General features: G+C 38.2%; 1 protein-coding gene across 1 annotated transcript in view; it reads right to left on the bottom strand.

Annotated features, from left to right (window-relative positions):
* zfpm1 (zinc finger protein, FOG family member 1) overlaps nt 1-13,142 on the bottom strand; it is an 82,833-nt gene that overhangs the window by 34,585 nt on the left and 35,106 nt on the right. The window contains exons 2-3 of the mRNA XM_082182465.1: nt 7,976-8,119; nt 3,831-3,962 (exon numbers count right to left, since the gene is read on the bottom strand). Of these exons, the coding sequence (XP_082038591.1) occupies nt 3,831-3,962; nt 7,976-8,119 (276 nt within the window). The remainder of the gene's footprint in view (nt 1-3,830; nt 3,963-7,975; nt 8,120-13,142) is intronic.

Raw genomic sequence — 13,142 nt, 5'->3', positions numbered from 1 at the left:
GAACTCTTCATACACACACACACACACATATATATATATACATAGATACATACATATGTAAATAATAATATTTGCAGCAACACGTCCAATATGTTTATGTATTTGCACAAACATTTCATGACATTGGACTGACATCCGCAAATACACTTCTATTTAAATTTAGTTCCACTCTCTCACTCTTTCTGAGCTGTGCTGATATGTTTTTAATTTTCCAGCGCTCAGGACTCTTCAGGAGGTCTATGCAGATTTTCCTGCTTCTCTGCTGACGCTGTAAAACCTGGCCAACACCTCCGCACCTATCAGCATCCCTGCAGCCCTCTCATCAATGCCAGTTCCAGCACCCGCAAATAATTTATCAGCATTTAAATGCCACTGATAATATGCACACGCTGCTCCCTCCGATCCCTTATAATTAAATATGATAAAATCCCACCGCACCAGGTAAATAATAATAATCATTATTATCATTGCCATTATAATGCTTTATTGGAGTAATTTGAATAACTTGTGTGGATAAGGAATGCTGGTGGGGAGGGAATGCTGGCCAAGCAGGAACGTTATATGCGGAGCTAGTTTAGTCAAGGTCCTATTCCATCCTGTGAAACTCTAAAAGAGCAAGCGAGATGGAGAGAGAGAGAGAGAGAAAGAAAGAGGGGGAGAAGGGGAAAAAGGAGCAACAGTCCGCCAGCTAGAAGGGATTACTGTGACGGCCATTTGCATATCAAGAATTTTAAGCAGAGAGGAAAATATCAAACCCTCCAGCCAGCAAGGTCATTTTGAAGATAATTTTTTTCTTCATAATTTATTTTGCATATCATGCAGCAGGACACGTTATAGATTAAAAAGCTGCTTTGCCATATCAACCCATTCCTGACACTTCTGCCTCACCACTGCCTATCAATTCATTCAACAGAACCCCACCCTGAAAAATATTCTATAAAGATACAGAAGCAATTAACAAATAACAAGCAAGAATATTCCACGGATGTTACGTATGGATGCTTTAAAGGACGGATAGACCACCCGTGCAAATTCAAATGTGGAAGGTGTCGAAATGCGATATGCGATATGCGCTATCCTTTGATGATATGGTGAATTTTCCCAAAAATAATAATATCCATATTTTTGAGTGACAATTCTAAATGGATGTATAATACGCTAAAAGGCTAATATCCATTAGATTTTTTTGTTCATTTTTAGACAGATTTCAAAGTAAATTGTACCCAGTGTAAAATCATACACAGTAAGATGTGAGTTTTACAGCTTCAAAACTGATAAGGAATATATAAATAAGCATACTTGTTTATTTATGGCCCATGTTCTCTCTATCTCTTTATCTATGAGTTTTGTGTATGCGTATACAATAAAGCTTTATACAAACTGATAAGAATGACATTGGATGAGAATCTGCCAGCTGAGAACTTTCAGGAACCATTAGGTCAATATATGAAAGGTCAAACAGAGATAGAAAACAAGAGAAATTGTCAGTACAGAATGACAAAACACTACATAATGACTGAAAAATATGCAGAAATCATGGGTTTGGCTGCCACTGCATACCCAATTCCATCACCGAACGCCCACAAGAAAGAGTAAAACAGGATGTGACATCATCAGAAATGGCCCAGTCCTCTCAAAAACAAGTCAGTCTGGTCGTTAACACCAGAACTCTGCTAATGACAACAATGCAAAAAATAAAATTTACCACAGAACTGAACATTCAGCTCCCATAGGATTATGAGAAAAAGAGGCAACATACACCAAATGAACGCATGGATAAACACCCTGCGACTCCACTCCTGATGCGGAGGGGCCAAAACAACAAGAATCAAGGAAAGAAGTGCATGTCTGCATTCTGCAGGGGGGTGTTAGTGGGGATGGAGAGACCAGTGGTGGGATGTGGGGTGGTGTGTGAGGGGGGTCATGATGATAAGGGAAAAATTCAGACCGGTCAAAGTTTCCCTTTTGCCAATCGTGCTCCTGATAAAGGCAGCGCCTGCTCCAGTACTGATAGAAGGCCTATCTCTCTCCTGCTCCCCCTTCTTTATTTCTCTCTCTCTCTTGCTGTTTCTCCCCCCTCTTCCTCTCTTCCTCATTCTCCTGGCAGTTAGTTTGCGAAGGGAGGTGGGGGGGAAGCCTATCGCACTCACATCGCCAGCGCTGTCATCAAGCGGCAACCGCACAGCAATTAATATCACTCCAATTACTGTTAAAAGGACAGGCTGGAACAGGACGATAATAAACACATCCTTGACGTGAAAAATTAAAACACACACATGCACACGGGGAGACACACATATTTAGGCGATTTCTAAATATCTGAGATAAAGAAAATGCCTTGCATATTGAATCATGTCATACTCTACTAGATCCCCACTATCGCTATAAGCTGCACTGCTCAGCTGTGTGGTCCTGAGAGAAAAAGATGGAGAAAAATGATAGAAAAAGCCTTATTACGCTATCCAGGCCAATATTAAAGACTACTAATCTGTTTTTACAGTCAGTGCGGTAAAATGTTCTTAGGATGTTTTCAGTTTGAAGGCAAGAAAACAACACAAAAACAAAGGTTGATGAATACCTTTTTTCATACTGAGTCTTTACCAGAGTGATTGATGGAACTTCTATCTCTGCTGAAAAACCTGTTTAAACTAGCCTAAACTAAGCAGGTCTTCATCCGTTTTACTGGTCTCCAGCTGAAAGAGGGCCAAAACGCCTTTAAAACCATTAAAAGACCAGCTAAGACCAGCATATCCGCTTAGGTTGGTCTAAGATGTGTGTTTTTCCAGCAGGAATGGCAGTGGTTCTCAACTGGTTTTGCTTTGGGACCCAGTTTGAACATGAAGTGGCAACCCAATAGAGGACCAAAATTATTTATCATAAAAAAAATTTGAAAAAAATATGCCCTTGAATTCAAACATTTTAGCTAAGTTATTAATAACTTATCAAACCTGAAATTGCATTTTGCACTCTTCGTAAACTGTATTTATTTATTTATTTAATATACAACTATATTATACAACTATTATAAATCATTATGAATATTATATATTATATAATAGAATATTTGCATAATATTATGAAATAATAAAAAAGAACATTAATGTTAAATAATATTATATTTATAATGTTATTAATATTATTTTTATATAACTTAATATTTATCATATAAATGCAGCAAAATTCTTAATATTTACATGTATGTCAAGTTGAACTATTTCAATTCTGTCCTTTACATGTAAGCGACGGATTAACCAGCATGTTCTCTTCTGTTGTTAGCTCCTTTGTACCACAAATAACCAAGAGCATAAAATGATCAATGGTAAAAATGCTTATGAATTCATTTGCACTAATTATATTACTTCAGATCAGGGCCATCTGCCTGAGAGAGACAAGTCCCGACTCTCACAGAGACTATTAGAACATTTCTGAGACATTGTGTGGGGGGTTTTCTGAGCTAACAGTCATGCATTTACATGACAACTTTGTGATTTGACCCTGCATTGTTTAATGAAGCTCCATGGGATACAGATTTGAAAGTGTATCTGAATTCTCAGACGTGCCACAAGTGTGATGTCACGGGGTTGTTGTGTACCATTGCATCACTGAGAAAAAAAGTTTACAGAAGGTTCCCCCCCCGCAAAGTGGTATAAGAATGACCGGCAGATCAGACTGAATCATTTCTGGTTTGAACACATATCTCGATAAAGTCTTGGCTTATATTGTTTCATGGCTGCCAAGGTGACAGTATGACTACGGCTGGCCCTTCCTGAGGAGCCAGTGACTCATGCATCAGTAAAACACTCCTGAAAGAGGGACAGATAGAGACTGACCTGGGCCGTTCCACTGGGGTTCCCCTTCCCCATCTGCCTCTTCCTCCTCTTCATCTTCTGTACAGCGTTTCAGTCCTTTCTCATCTTCCTCACCCTCATCCGGCACCGCCAGGGACTCGTGCGTTCTTGGCTCTGTGTCAAAACAAGTGGAACAATTTGATGACAGGGAATTAATACTCAAAAATCACACATATTCTGAAAACAACCAGAGTTTATGTTTGTGCGATATTTTAATTTTTGTGCAATATCGTTTTTTTTTTTTACATGACCAGCTAATTGCATGTTATTCCTTACTTATGTAATTGGTACATCAGTACACTGAGAGGTACATTTTTATTGTATTCCAAAATTGTAATAAATATAATATTTATTATATACAAAAACACACTACTGTACAAAAGATTGGGATCTCTTATGCTCACCAAGGCTGCATTTATCTGATCAAAAACAATAAAAACTAATATTGTGAGATATTATTACAATTTAAAATAACTCTTTTCTATTTAATATATTTTAAAATATAAGCTATTCCTGTGATGGCAAAGCTGAATTTTCAGCATCATTACTTTAATCTTCAGTGTCACATGATCCTTCAGAAATCATTTTAATATGCTGATCTGCTGCTCAAGGAACATTTCTTTCTTATTATCAATGTTGGCATAGTTGTGCTACTTAATATTTTTGTGGAAACCATGAACATTTTTTAAAGGATTTTTTATGAACAGAACGTTTAAAAGGGCAGCATTTATTTGAAAAAAATAAAATCTTTTAAACAATTATAAATGCATCATTATAAATAAGCATACTTTTTTTTTTAAGTGACTTTTGTACGATAGTGTATATTTTTACATAATACAAGATGAAATAAATATTAAACATTTATTTATTTATTTATTATTTATAATATTAACTTGCATTTAGCATGTGATGGTTACAATGAATCCTGAGTCCCATGTTTAATTCTTAATGTCCTACCATTCTCTTTAATACTCAACAAATGAGTGTGATGGTCTCGCACTGATGATCAAAAGTGGTCAACAGAGAGGCCTGTGTGATTCGGCAACAGGACATCTTAGGATAAACCCGACCCGTACGCTTTTGATTTACCGAGCGAGAATTGGAAACCCCAGCCAACAGACGGCCAGCGTCTTCCTTTTATTAAGGCCGATCTTTTTCATCAGTGTGAAAGACAGAGTACAGATCTCCCAGACATTGATGCCAATGATTACTAATTCTCTTTGATCAATGTGATCACCTTGCAGATAGCGATCTCTCTCTTTCGGTTGGTTGAGTGCCAGTGGAACATGTATGAGTAAACTGACATGACTTCTTGTCCTCTTCTCTCCCTCTCCCCTTCCCCAACTCCCTCCCCTTCACCCCACCTCGATTACAGCTCATCTGTGGTGCACAAAGGGCATGTTTACCCTTGCATTCCCGTGGCGATAAACAGCGATAGCTACCGATCGATACGGGCCATAAATGTGACGTGGTGAGAGCATGCTGTTATTAATGCAACAGGTTGGAGATTAGATCTTCATCATCAAATAAATGACACATGCACACGCCCTTCTCGTCAGCCCCGACAATTCCACCCGGGCCCAACCGCCATTCTCAGCCCGTCCCAGCGCATGCCGTCCCATGACGCGCCTCCCTCCCTGCCTAAGAAGCCCTATTATTTTCAGCGATAAATCACATTGAATGGCACATTGATTTTATCCTGCAGCGCTCAGCGTGGGGAGAGGAGCTGGAGCCACAGTTATTGCATTTAATATTATCAATATAATCTCCCATATCATCTGAGCAGAGACGACAGGTATCAGGAAAAGAGGGCGGGGTGGATGGGTGCTGCCACCATCCTGGCTCCCCGGCAGTCTCCTTAGTCAACCAGCACATGCAAACACACATACTGACGCACACACACACACACACACACCCCGTCGCCAACCCAACAACCTCCTTTCATCTGATAACAGCAACTTCCCTTGTCACACCTGGAGGGCAAAGTCACCCAACTTGCTCCATTCTTCCTGGCTGGCCTCATTTTTTAGAGTCAATTTTCTCCAAGTTCTTTCTCCCAAACAGATCATCATGGCAGGGTCAAGTTCTTTTCTTGTAAGGCTCATCTATACCAACTCTGAGTCCAACATGGCGCCCGAAGTGGGGCTAGCTAAGATGTTTCCATCCAGTTAAATACTGCAGCCTTGGTGAAACCATAAGCCAGATCAAGCCCACGATCAGACCTCCTCACCGGGTTTGAGATAACAAAAGGTGTTCTGGAACACAGAGTCATCTTTGCTTAAGGTTTATCAGCTTCTCTGCTGATATGGATGACGACTTCACCATCAGATCTTACTTCGGATCACTTCAGACTGACCCTTTCACATGGAAACCGGCGGCCGCTTTGCCATTAATGATTATTAAAAGGTGGTACTTTCATTTATATTTATTTTTTACAGGTGGTTATCGACACTGTGTGTCCTGTGACTGGTTGAGTGTTTTTCTGAGGCAGTTATCAGTTGGTTATCGCCTGTCTTTTTCTCTCCCAGATGGTGGATAAGGGAGCTTGCCTTTATTAGCCACTGCTGGCCTGATAAAGACCTGGTATTGATCGCAGGTTGAAAGAGCAGGTTCGTCAAACACGGCTGATTTACAGAGGCTGATAATAGCAGCACCGGGCAACAGTGGAGCCCCGAGGGGTGGGGGAGAGATTGATAGAGAAAAAAAAAAAAAGAGCTAAAGAAACACGTTAACGCAGACCCTCTTTTCACACCGGAAAAGAGGAGGATGACAAACATCACCTCAAACACAAACTTGCGAATGCCACATACTTACATGTCTAAACGCACACACAAACAAAACAGGACAATCTCTAAACTAGTCACGATTAGCACCTGACAGAATTTCCATGCGTTTATCAAAAGCAGCCAACGAACCAGCTCTTATCTCCTCAGTCCCCAATTTCACAAGAACAGGAATTTTCCAGATTAAAAAAAAAAAAAAAAGAAGAGGAAAAACAGAAATCTCAACTAAGAATGTGACTTTAATATCTTACGGCTGGAAAACCAGACAGAAAGTGCAACAAGGCAACCATATCCATCCATGTCTGCAAAAATTACATATTGCCTCATTTAAAATGAAATAAAAATTATTATTTTTTAATTCACATAATTTGTTTATTTAAGTCTATAAAATATATTGTATAACACGTCCAGGAACTAAACGAGGTATTAAAACAATCTAATCTTAAATTGTGATGAACTCTCTTCAGAGAAAACTTGATTAAACAAAGCTTTGTATCTCATTCAGCAAGAGTTTCCTTTTCCTGAACAGAACCGTTATTTCATAAAGTAATAGTTGTGTCACTATTTACACTCTTTTGTCATTCCCAACCAGTATGGTGTTATTTTTTTCAATAAAACCTAAAAACTGAATTTAAGAATCATCACATTGCTTTTTCATACAATCACAGGTCATAGTGACCACATCAATAAAAAAATAAAAAAAACCTAAGTCTAAAACTATATAAAAAATACCATATATATGCATAAAAAGTTAAGCGAAAATAACAAAAATAATGATAAATTCTTACTAAAATCTCTTTAGCCATCAAGTCAAATATGGCAGCTTTAGATGCATGGTGTCAGGTTGGACATCAGCGGCGGAAAACATCAATGTCTTGCATGTTCAATAACATTTATTAGAAAGCTCCAGTGGATTTTCATTGAAAAATTTCAGTCTATACTTCAAACAAGCTATCACATGGCTCCAGAAGTTCATTGATTTATGGTTCTTTGATTGTTTTGGGGGTTTTTTGGTCCTTTTTTGAGCTTGATATGATATGCTTGATATTCTGTAAAATATGATTTTAAAAAATCTCCTTTTGTGTTCCACCAAAAAAATGGCAAATAAGTTTAGAACGACAAGAGAGTGAATTTCAGTTATATCCTTTAACTATCCATTAAAGTCATATGACAAAAGGAAGCTGTTTTACGAAATCCAGACGATCAGATGTGAGTGATATTGATATTGATTACAGTATTAGACATCTCCGTTTCATCACAAAACAACACAGGTTATGTTAGAGGAACATTCAGGTGGTTTTGACACTTTTCGTATGAAAGCCGTTTTAGCATGCGTCGTTTCACCTTCGTTATAAAGTGGTGTAAATGAAGGTGGACTTGAACCGTCACACTCTGCAGAGTCCTCCTGGTCTGAAGCTCCGCCCTCCTCTCCTGATATGCTTACATCATCAGATGGATCCTCACCTCCATTAAGATCCCCAATAGAACCTGCAGAGAAAAAGAGAGAGAGCGGTCATAAAAAGAGGAGCAATACAAAATAAAAGTCATCTGACACTGAAAGGCCTTTGAAAAGATATCATATCATCCCAAAGCCTCAGTTGAGAGGCTTAAGATAATGTGAATATACCCTGTTAATATCTTCAAGGAAGTAGGGTTTTCTGTAAATAAAAAGTGATAAAGTACATGATTAAGCAAGAAAATTCAGATTCATTTCAAACCTTCTTGCTACAAGCCTTTTACAGTTTTAATTGGTTGGAAATCCCAGAGCTTCAGACCACAAGGAAGTAAATGAACAACGGTGTGTGTGTTGTATCACTGGCCAGGGTGATTAACTCATTTGTATAACTCAATACATTCCCAGTTGGCAGACGTTTGAACAAAACCTTACACTTTTCAACCATGATGAGATAACCAACCACTGGTGTTTAAAAATACCAATTTAATTAGTTGATATGTAAAAAAAAAAATCAAAAAAGAATAACCTTTCCAGAAGCAGTAGTAGTAAAACTATTTTTGACATAAAATCAGTTTTAAATTATAATATTCTCAGAGTGCCCGTTTATTGCATGGCTTGTTCCCTCTAAAATAAATGAATGCAATACGTGACAGACAAGGGCTTCTGTAGTGGACACCACAGCGGTTTGCATGTTAATTCAACCTTCGTCGACCGTATTGTTATTCTAATGAGGTTTAAGATGAGCGAAACTACAGTTTTCACATAAATTCATCAAACACATTTTCACTATGCTGAACTCAACCAGGACACCCACTATTTTTATGCATCTGCATCTAAGCAAAATCACCAGGGGTTGGAAAATCGGATTTTACCACAGGTTTTTCATAAATTAATTTTCATTAAGTTGTGATGAACAGAGAGGGGATTGTTAGGAGCTAAAGCCGTGACTGGAGGCGTATATATTTACACTTCCTAGAACAAAGAGGCCTATAATCTATACAAAGCACACAACAATACCCGTGAATAAAGAGCCTTGTAGAAAAAGGCAAAGGCAATTTTTCTAATTCTGTTAATTTCACTTCCAAAGCAATTAAAACGAGGCGGAGATAATGCTTGGAAACAATCGCTCCCTGACAAAGTGTTTCTGTCTTTGTAAATGAAACATCTTTAGGCTAATTTCGACTTCCACGCCTGCATGGTTCACTGTAATTTCAGATAAAATGAACACACTTAGATTTGGACCTTAGTAATAAAGGACGCGAGAGAGAAAAGTAAAAAAAGATCGATCCCATACGCCATATTTTTAGAATGTAGTCTGGGCATTGCTAGATCTAATTTTCTATATCTGTGGCGACATTTTCATACAATTAATTTTCCTTTAATCATAATTGTACAAAGGGGCTCCTCTGTTTAAAATTCCAATTACATTTTGTGTTTAAATGTAAGTCTGAATTATGATTTTCTTTCCTATTACCGCTCTGGTTAAATGAATAAATCGCCGCATCACTGCTTACAGACATCAAATGGCGCGGAAAAAAGTCTCTGCTCTCCCTCTTCATCTTATACAAGGAATAATATGCATTTTTCACAGAACCGACGACAGAAAAGGGTCGTCTACATTCAGAATGCCAGCAGACAACTTTGTTTGCCATAAATTTTATGGAAAAGGAGGGAAAAACCGAGCACTCAAGAACATTTAACATGCATAAAAGTGCTTTTTGATGTATAGATTGCATTGAAATATAACTTAAACCTGTAAATTTATAATAAAATAAAAAACTATTTAGGATTTAAAACAAATATAAATGACAAAAATGATAAAAATGACAACTTTTCCCAATCCACGTTTAAGGACTAAAATGTCAATTGTAAAAGCCCCTATTTTGTCTATTATACAAAGCAAAAGAAAGGAGATCAACTGAAAGAAATACACTTTTGAGTTCTAACTGGCACTCGAACAGACAGAACAAAGTGAGAAAGCTGATGAAGGCGGAGGAGATAGGGCTTTATTAAGCAGCCCCCGTCCACATCAAACCAGTGTGCTTAGCGGCAGTGATTAAACCAAGAGACAACACATCAAACCTGAGCCCTGATTAAACGAACAAACTTCCTCACCATCACGTTAATCACCACATTACCAAACAGCCCAAACACAGTGAAAAAAAAAAAGAACACTGCTTGTATCGGGAAATCAGGGACTTGTGAAGAAAGATACTTCGAGGAGAACAGTGAGCCTTTGGTGAGAGTCTACATGTGTGTGTGTGTGTGTGCCACCATTCAAGGAAGAACTGCGGTACCTGCAGTACTTATAATTTCAAGCACAAGTGGCTACACACATTGATCAGAGCCAAGGGCATTAACACGCTCTTTGTAATTAGATGGATCCAAGGGTTAGACCGGATCCCGGGCACTTGAAAGCACAGCGGCCCACATAAATCAAAAGGAGACTTCAAGTCCCCCTGTAGTCAATCATTTTATACCTTAAAACTCATCTTTGATCACCAAAATTACATATTTAAACATTTATTTCCTGTGAAACAATTTTATTTATGCCTTAAAACAGCTTGAATGTAAGCCTACACCCTTCTTTCATTTAGTATACACGGAATCATGAATATGCAAATGAGTCCCCGCCTCCACTCAATCACACGAGCTCAGAGATCCACTTGGTCAACTTTACTGTAGTGAACGCTACACGATGGCAAGTGGATTAATTCAGCCATATTTGTTTGAACCAGAAACTGATTTAGAAGAAGAGGAGGAAGAGTGAATTATACAGGCTCGTATACAAGTCGATGTATCAGAATGGTAATGTATCGTTCTCTACAACGCCAGACACATAACAGTAATTAATATGATTAGCCTTTGGCTTGACTACGTTATCAAACAGCTGTGTGTTGCTAATGTTACACAAACCATGTTCCCATTTGCCATCTCAGTCATGCCTTCTAAAAATCATCATCCTTAGAAACGCTTTGAACAACTTAGAGCGTCAGTGGAGAAAGGCAGATGGTTCATCATAACATTGTAATATACATCATATTGATAATTCACTCGCTATATTGCTAAATGTACCAGATTTTTTCATATCAACAGAAAAATATACCGGGATAACCTGGCTTCTCTTGTCTTAAGACTCCCTTGCTTTGCAGCAAAGTTAATGATATGCTAAAGCCCGCCCACACGTTGACGTGATTGGTTACAAGGTAGTTTGTGACGTAAGAAACACCAATGATTTCAAACTGCGTCTTTTTCACTTCAGTTTTAAGGAGAAAAATCTCAGCAATGGTGTCGACTTATGAATTTGCACATGGTTTGTCTTAAAGCATATTTAAAAACACCCCATAGACATATAAACAACATTAAAAACTTGACGGGACTCGTGTCACCAGCGTCGCTGGAGCCGAAGATAAGCTGGGAGCCTCTGGGCTTGCGCACCACTGGCAGGACCTCTGCGGACACACTGCCGTACAGGAGTGGACTTTCACCTGCTTTGCCAAGACCCGCTCCATCTCGGTTTCTGCCAACACAGCATGCGGTGTGAAATGAGGTGGTGAATAGCACTCTTGTTTTCTTTCAGTAAAACAGAGTAACTTCATCCACACAAGGCCAAAGAGTCTTGTCATTGACAAGACACCATCCACAATTAGAAACAGGCATCGGTGTAATATTATTAATCATTGTACTAAATAAACATCTTCATTTCATAGTGTCTAGGCCACACAACATCACCTGTTCGATAAGCTCATTTTAAAGCAATAAATGTGCTTTAATACATGGCATATTGTTAATTTTCACAGTTAGACAGTTGAAGGCCATAAAGCAAGCTTGCCCCAAAAACTTCCATTGCATTTCTGTACATGGGTGGTAATCATTAAATTGTTAAACAAAATGACTAGAGGTGTGAAATGCTATATTCCAACTTTTTCCATCTTTTTCTTTTTTTATATCTTTTATTAAATCACGCATGGAAGACTTTTACTTTGTCACATTGCAGGACTGTTTAAAAAGATCTATTAAAGGTAATTAAAAATCTTGAGCTTCACCCAAAAATGAAAATGTTGTCATCACTTGCTCACCCTCAATTTGTTCCAAACCTGCATGAGTTTCTTTCTTCTGTTGAACACAAAAGAAGATATTTTGAAGAATGTTGGTAACCAGACAGTTGATGGTAGCCATTGACTTCCATTCTTTAAAATATCTTCTTTTGTGTTCAACACAAGAAAGAAACTCATACAGGTTTGGAACAACTTAAGGGTGAGTAAATAATGACCAAATAAAAAATTTTGGGTGAACTATCCCTTTAACTTCTTTTTAAAAAGAAAGTTCTATCGTCATTTATTCATTTTCATGATGTTCGAAAGCCATATGACTTGTTCTTCTGTGCAGCCAACGAGTGAGGTTGTACGAATTCGTACAAATTAGCCACCTTTTTATCACTCGTACGAATTCGTAGCATTTGTACGATTTGTCTAAACCCAATGATGGGTAGGTTTAGGGGCGGGGTCTGGGGTAGGTCATTCGTATGAATTCACACGAATTGGGCAATTCGTAAAATATGTACGATTTAGCAAAAATCTTACTAATTCGTACGAGTGAGGTCGTATGAATTCGTACGAATTAGCCACCTCGTAGAATTCGTACGACTTGCCGTGAGATCAGGCTGGTGCAGCACAAAGAGAAGATGTTCAATGAATGTTCACGCTGCTCTTCTCTATATAATGGAAGTGAATGGGTGCCAGGGGCTTTCCTTTTTTTTTTTTCAAGCACCATAAAAGCAGTCTGAACGCCTCATGTGCAATATTCGAAGTCTTTTGAAGCCATACCATAGTTTTATGTGCGATATAGACCGATATTTAAGTCATACTCAAAATATTGCCAAACAGTTATGGTCACCATCCATTTTTATTGGACAAGAGCAGCTTGGACATTCTTCTGTAAATAACTTCTGTCGCATTCCACGGAGGAAGTTGTACAGGTTTCAAAATACATGTAACATTCCTTTAAACTCTTAACAGAAATATTAAAGAGAGAGAGAGAGAGAGAGAGAGAGAG

Source organism: Leuciscus leuciscus (genome assembly GCF_965113295.1).
Source record: "Leuciscus leuciscus genome assembly, chromosome: 10".
Taxonomy (NCBI): domain Eukaryota; kingdom Metazoa; phylum Chordata; class Actinopteri; order Cypriniformes; family Leuciscidae; genus Leuciscus; species Leuciscus leuciscus.
This window is presented reverse-complemented; position numbering and strand designations above follow the sequence as displayed.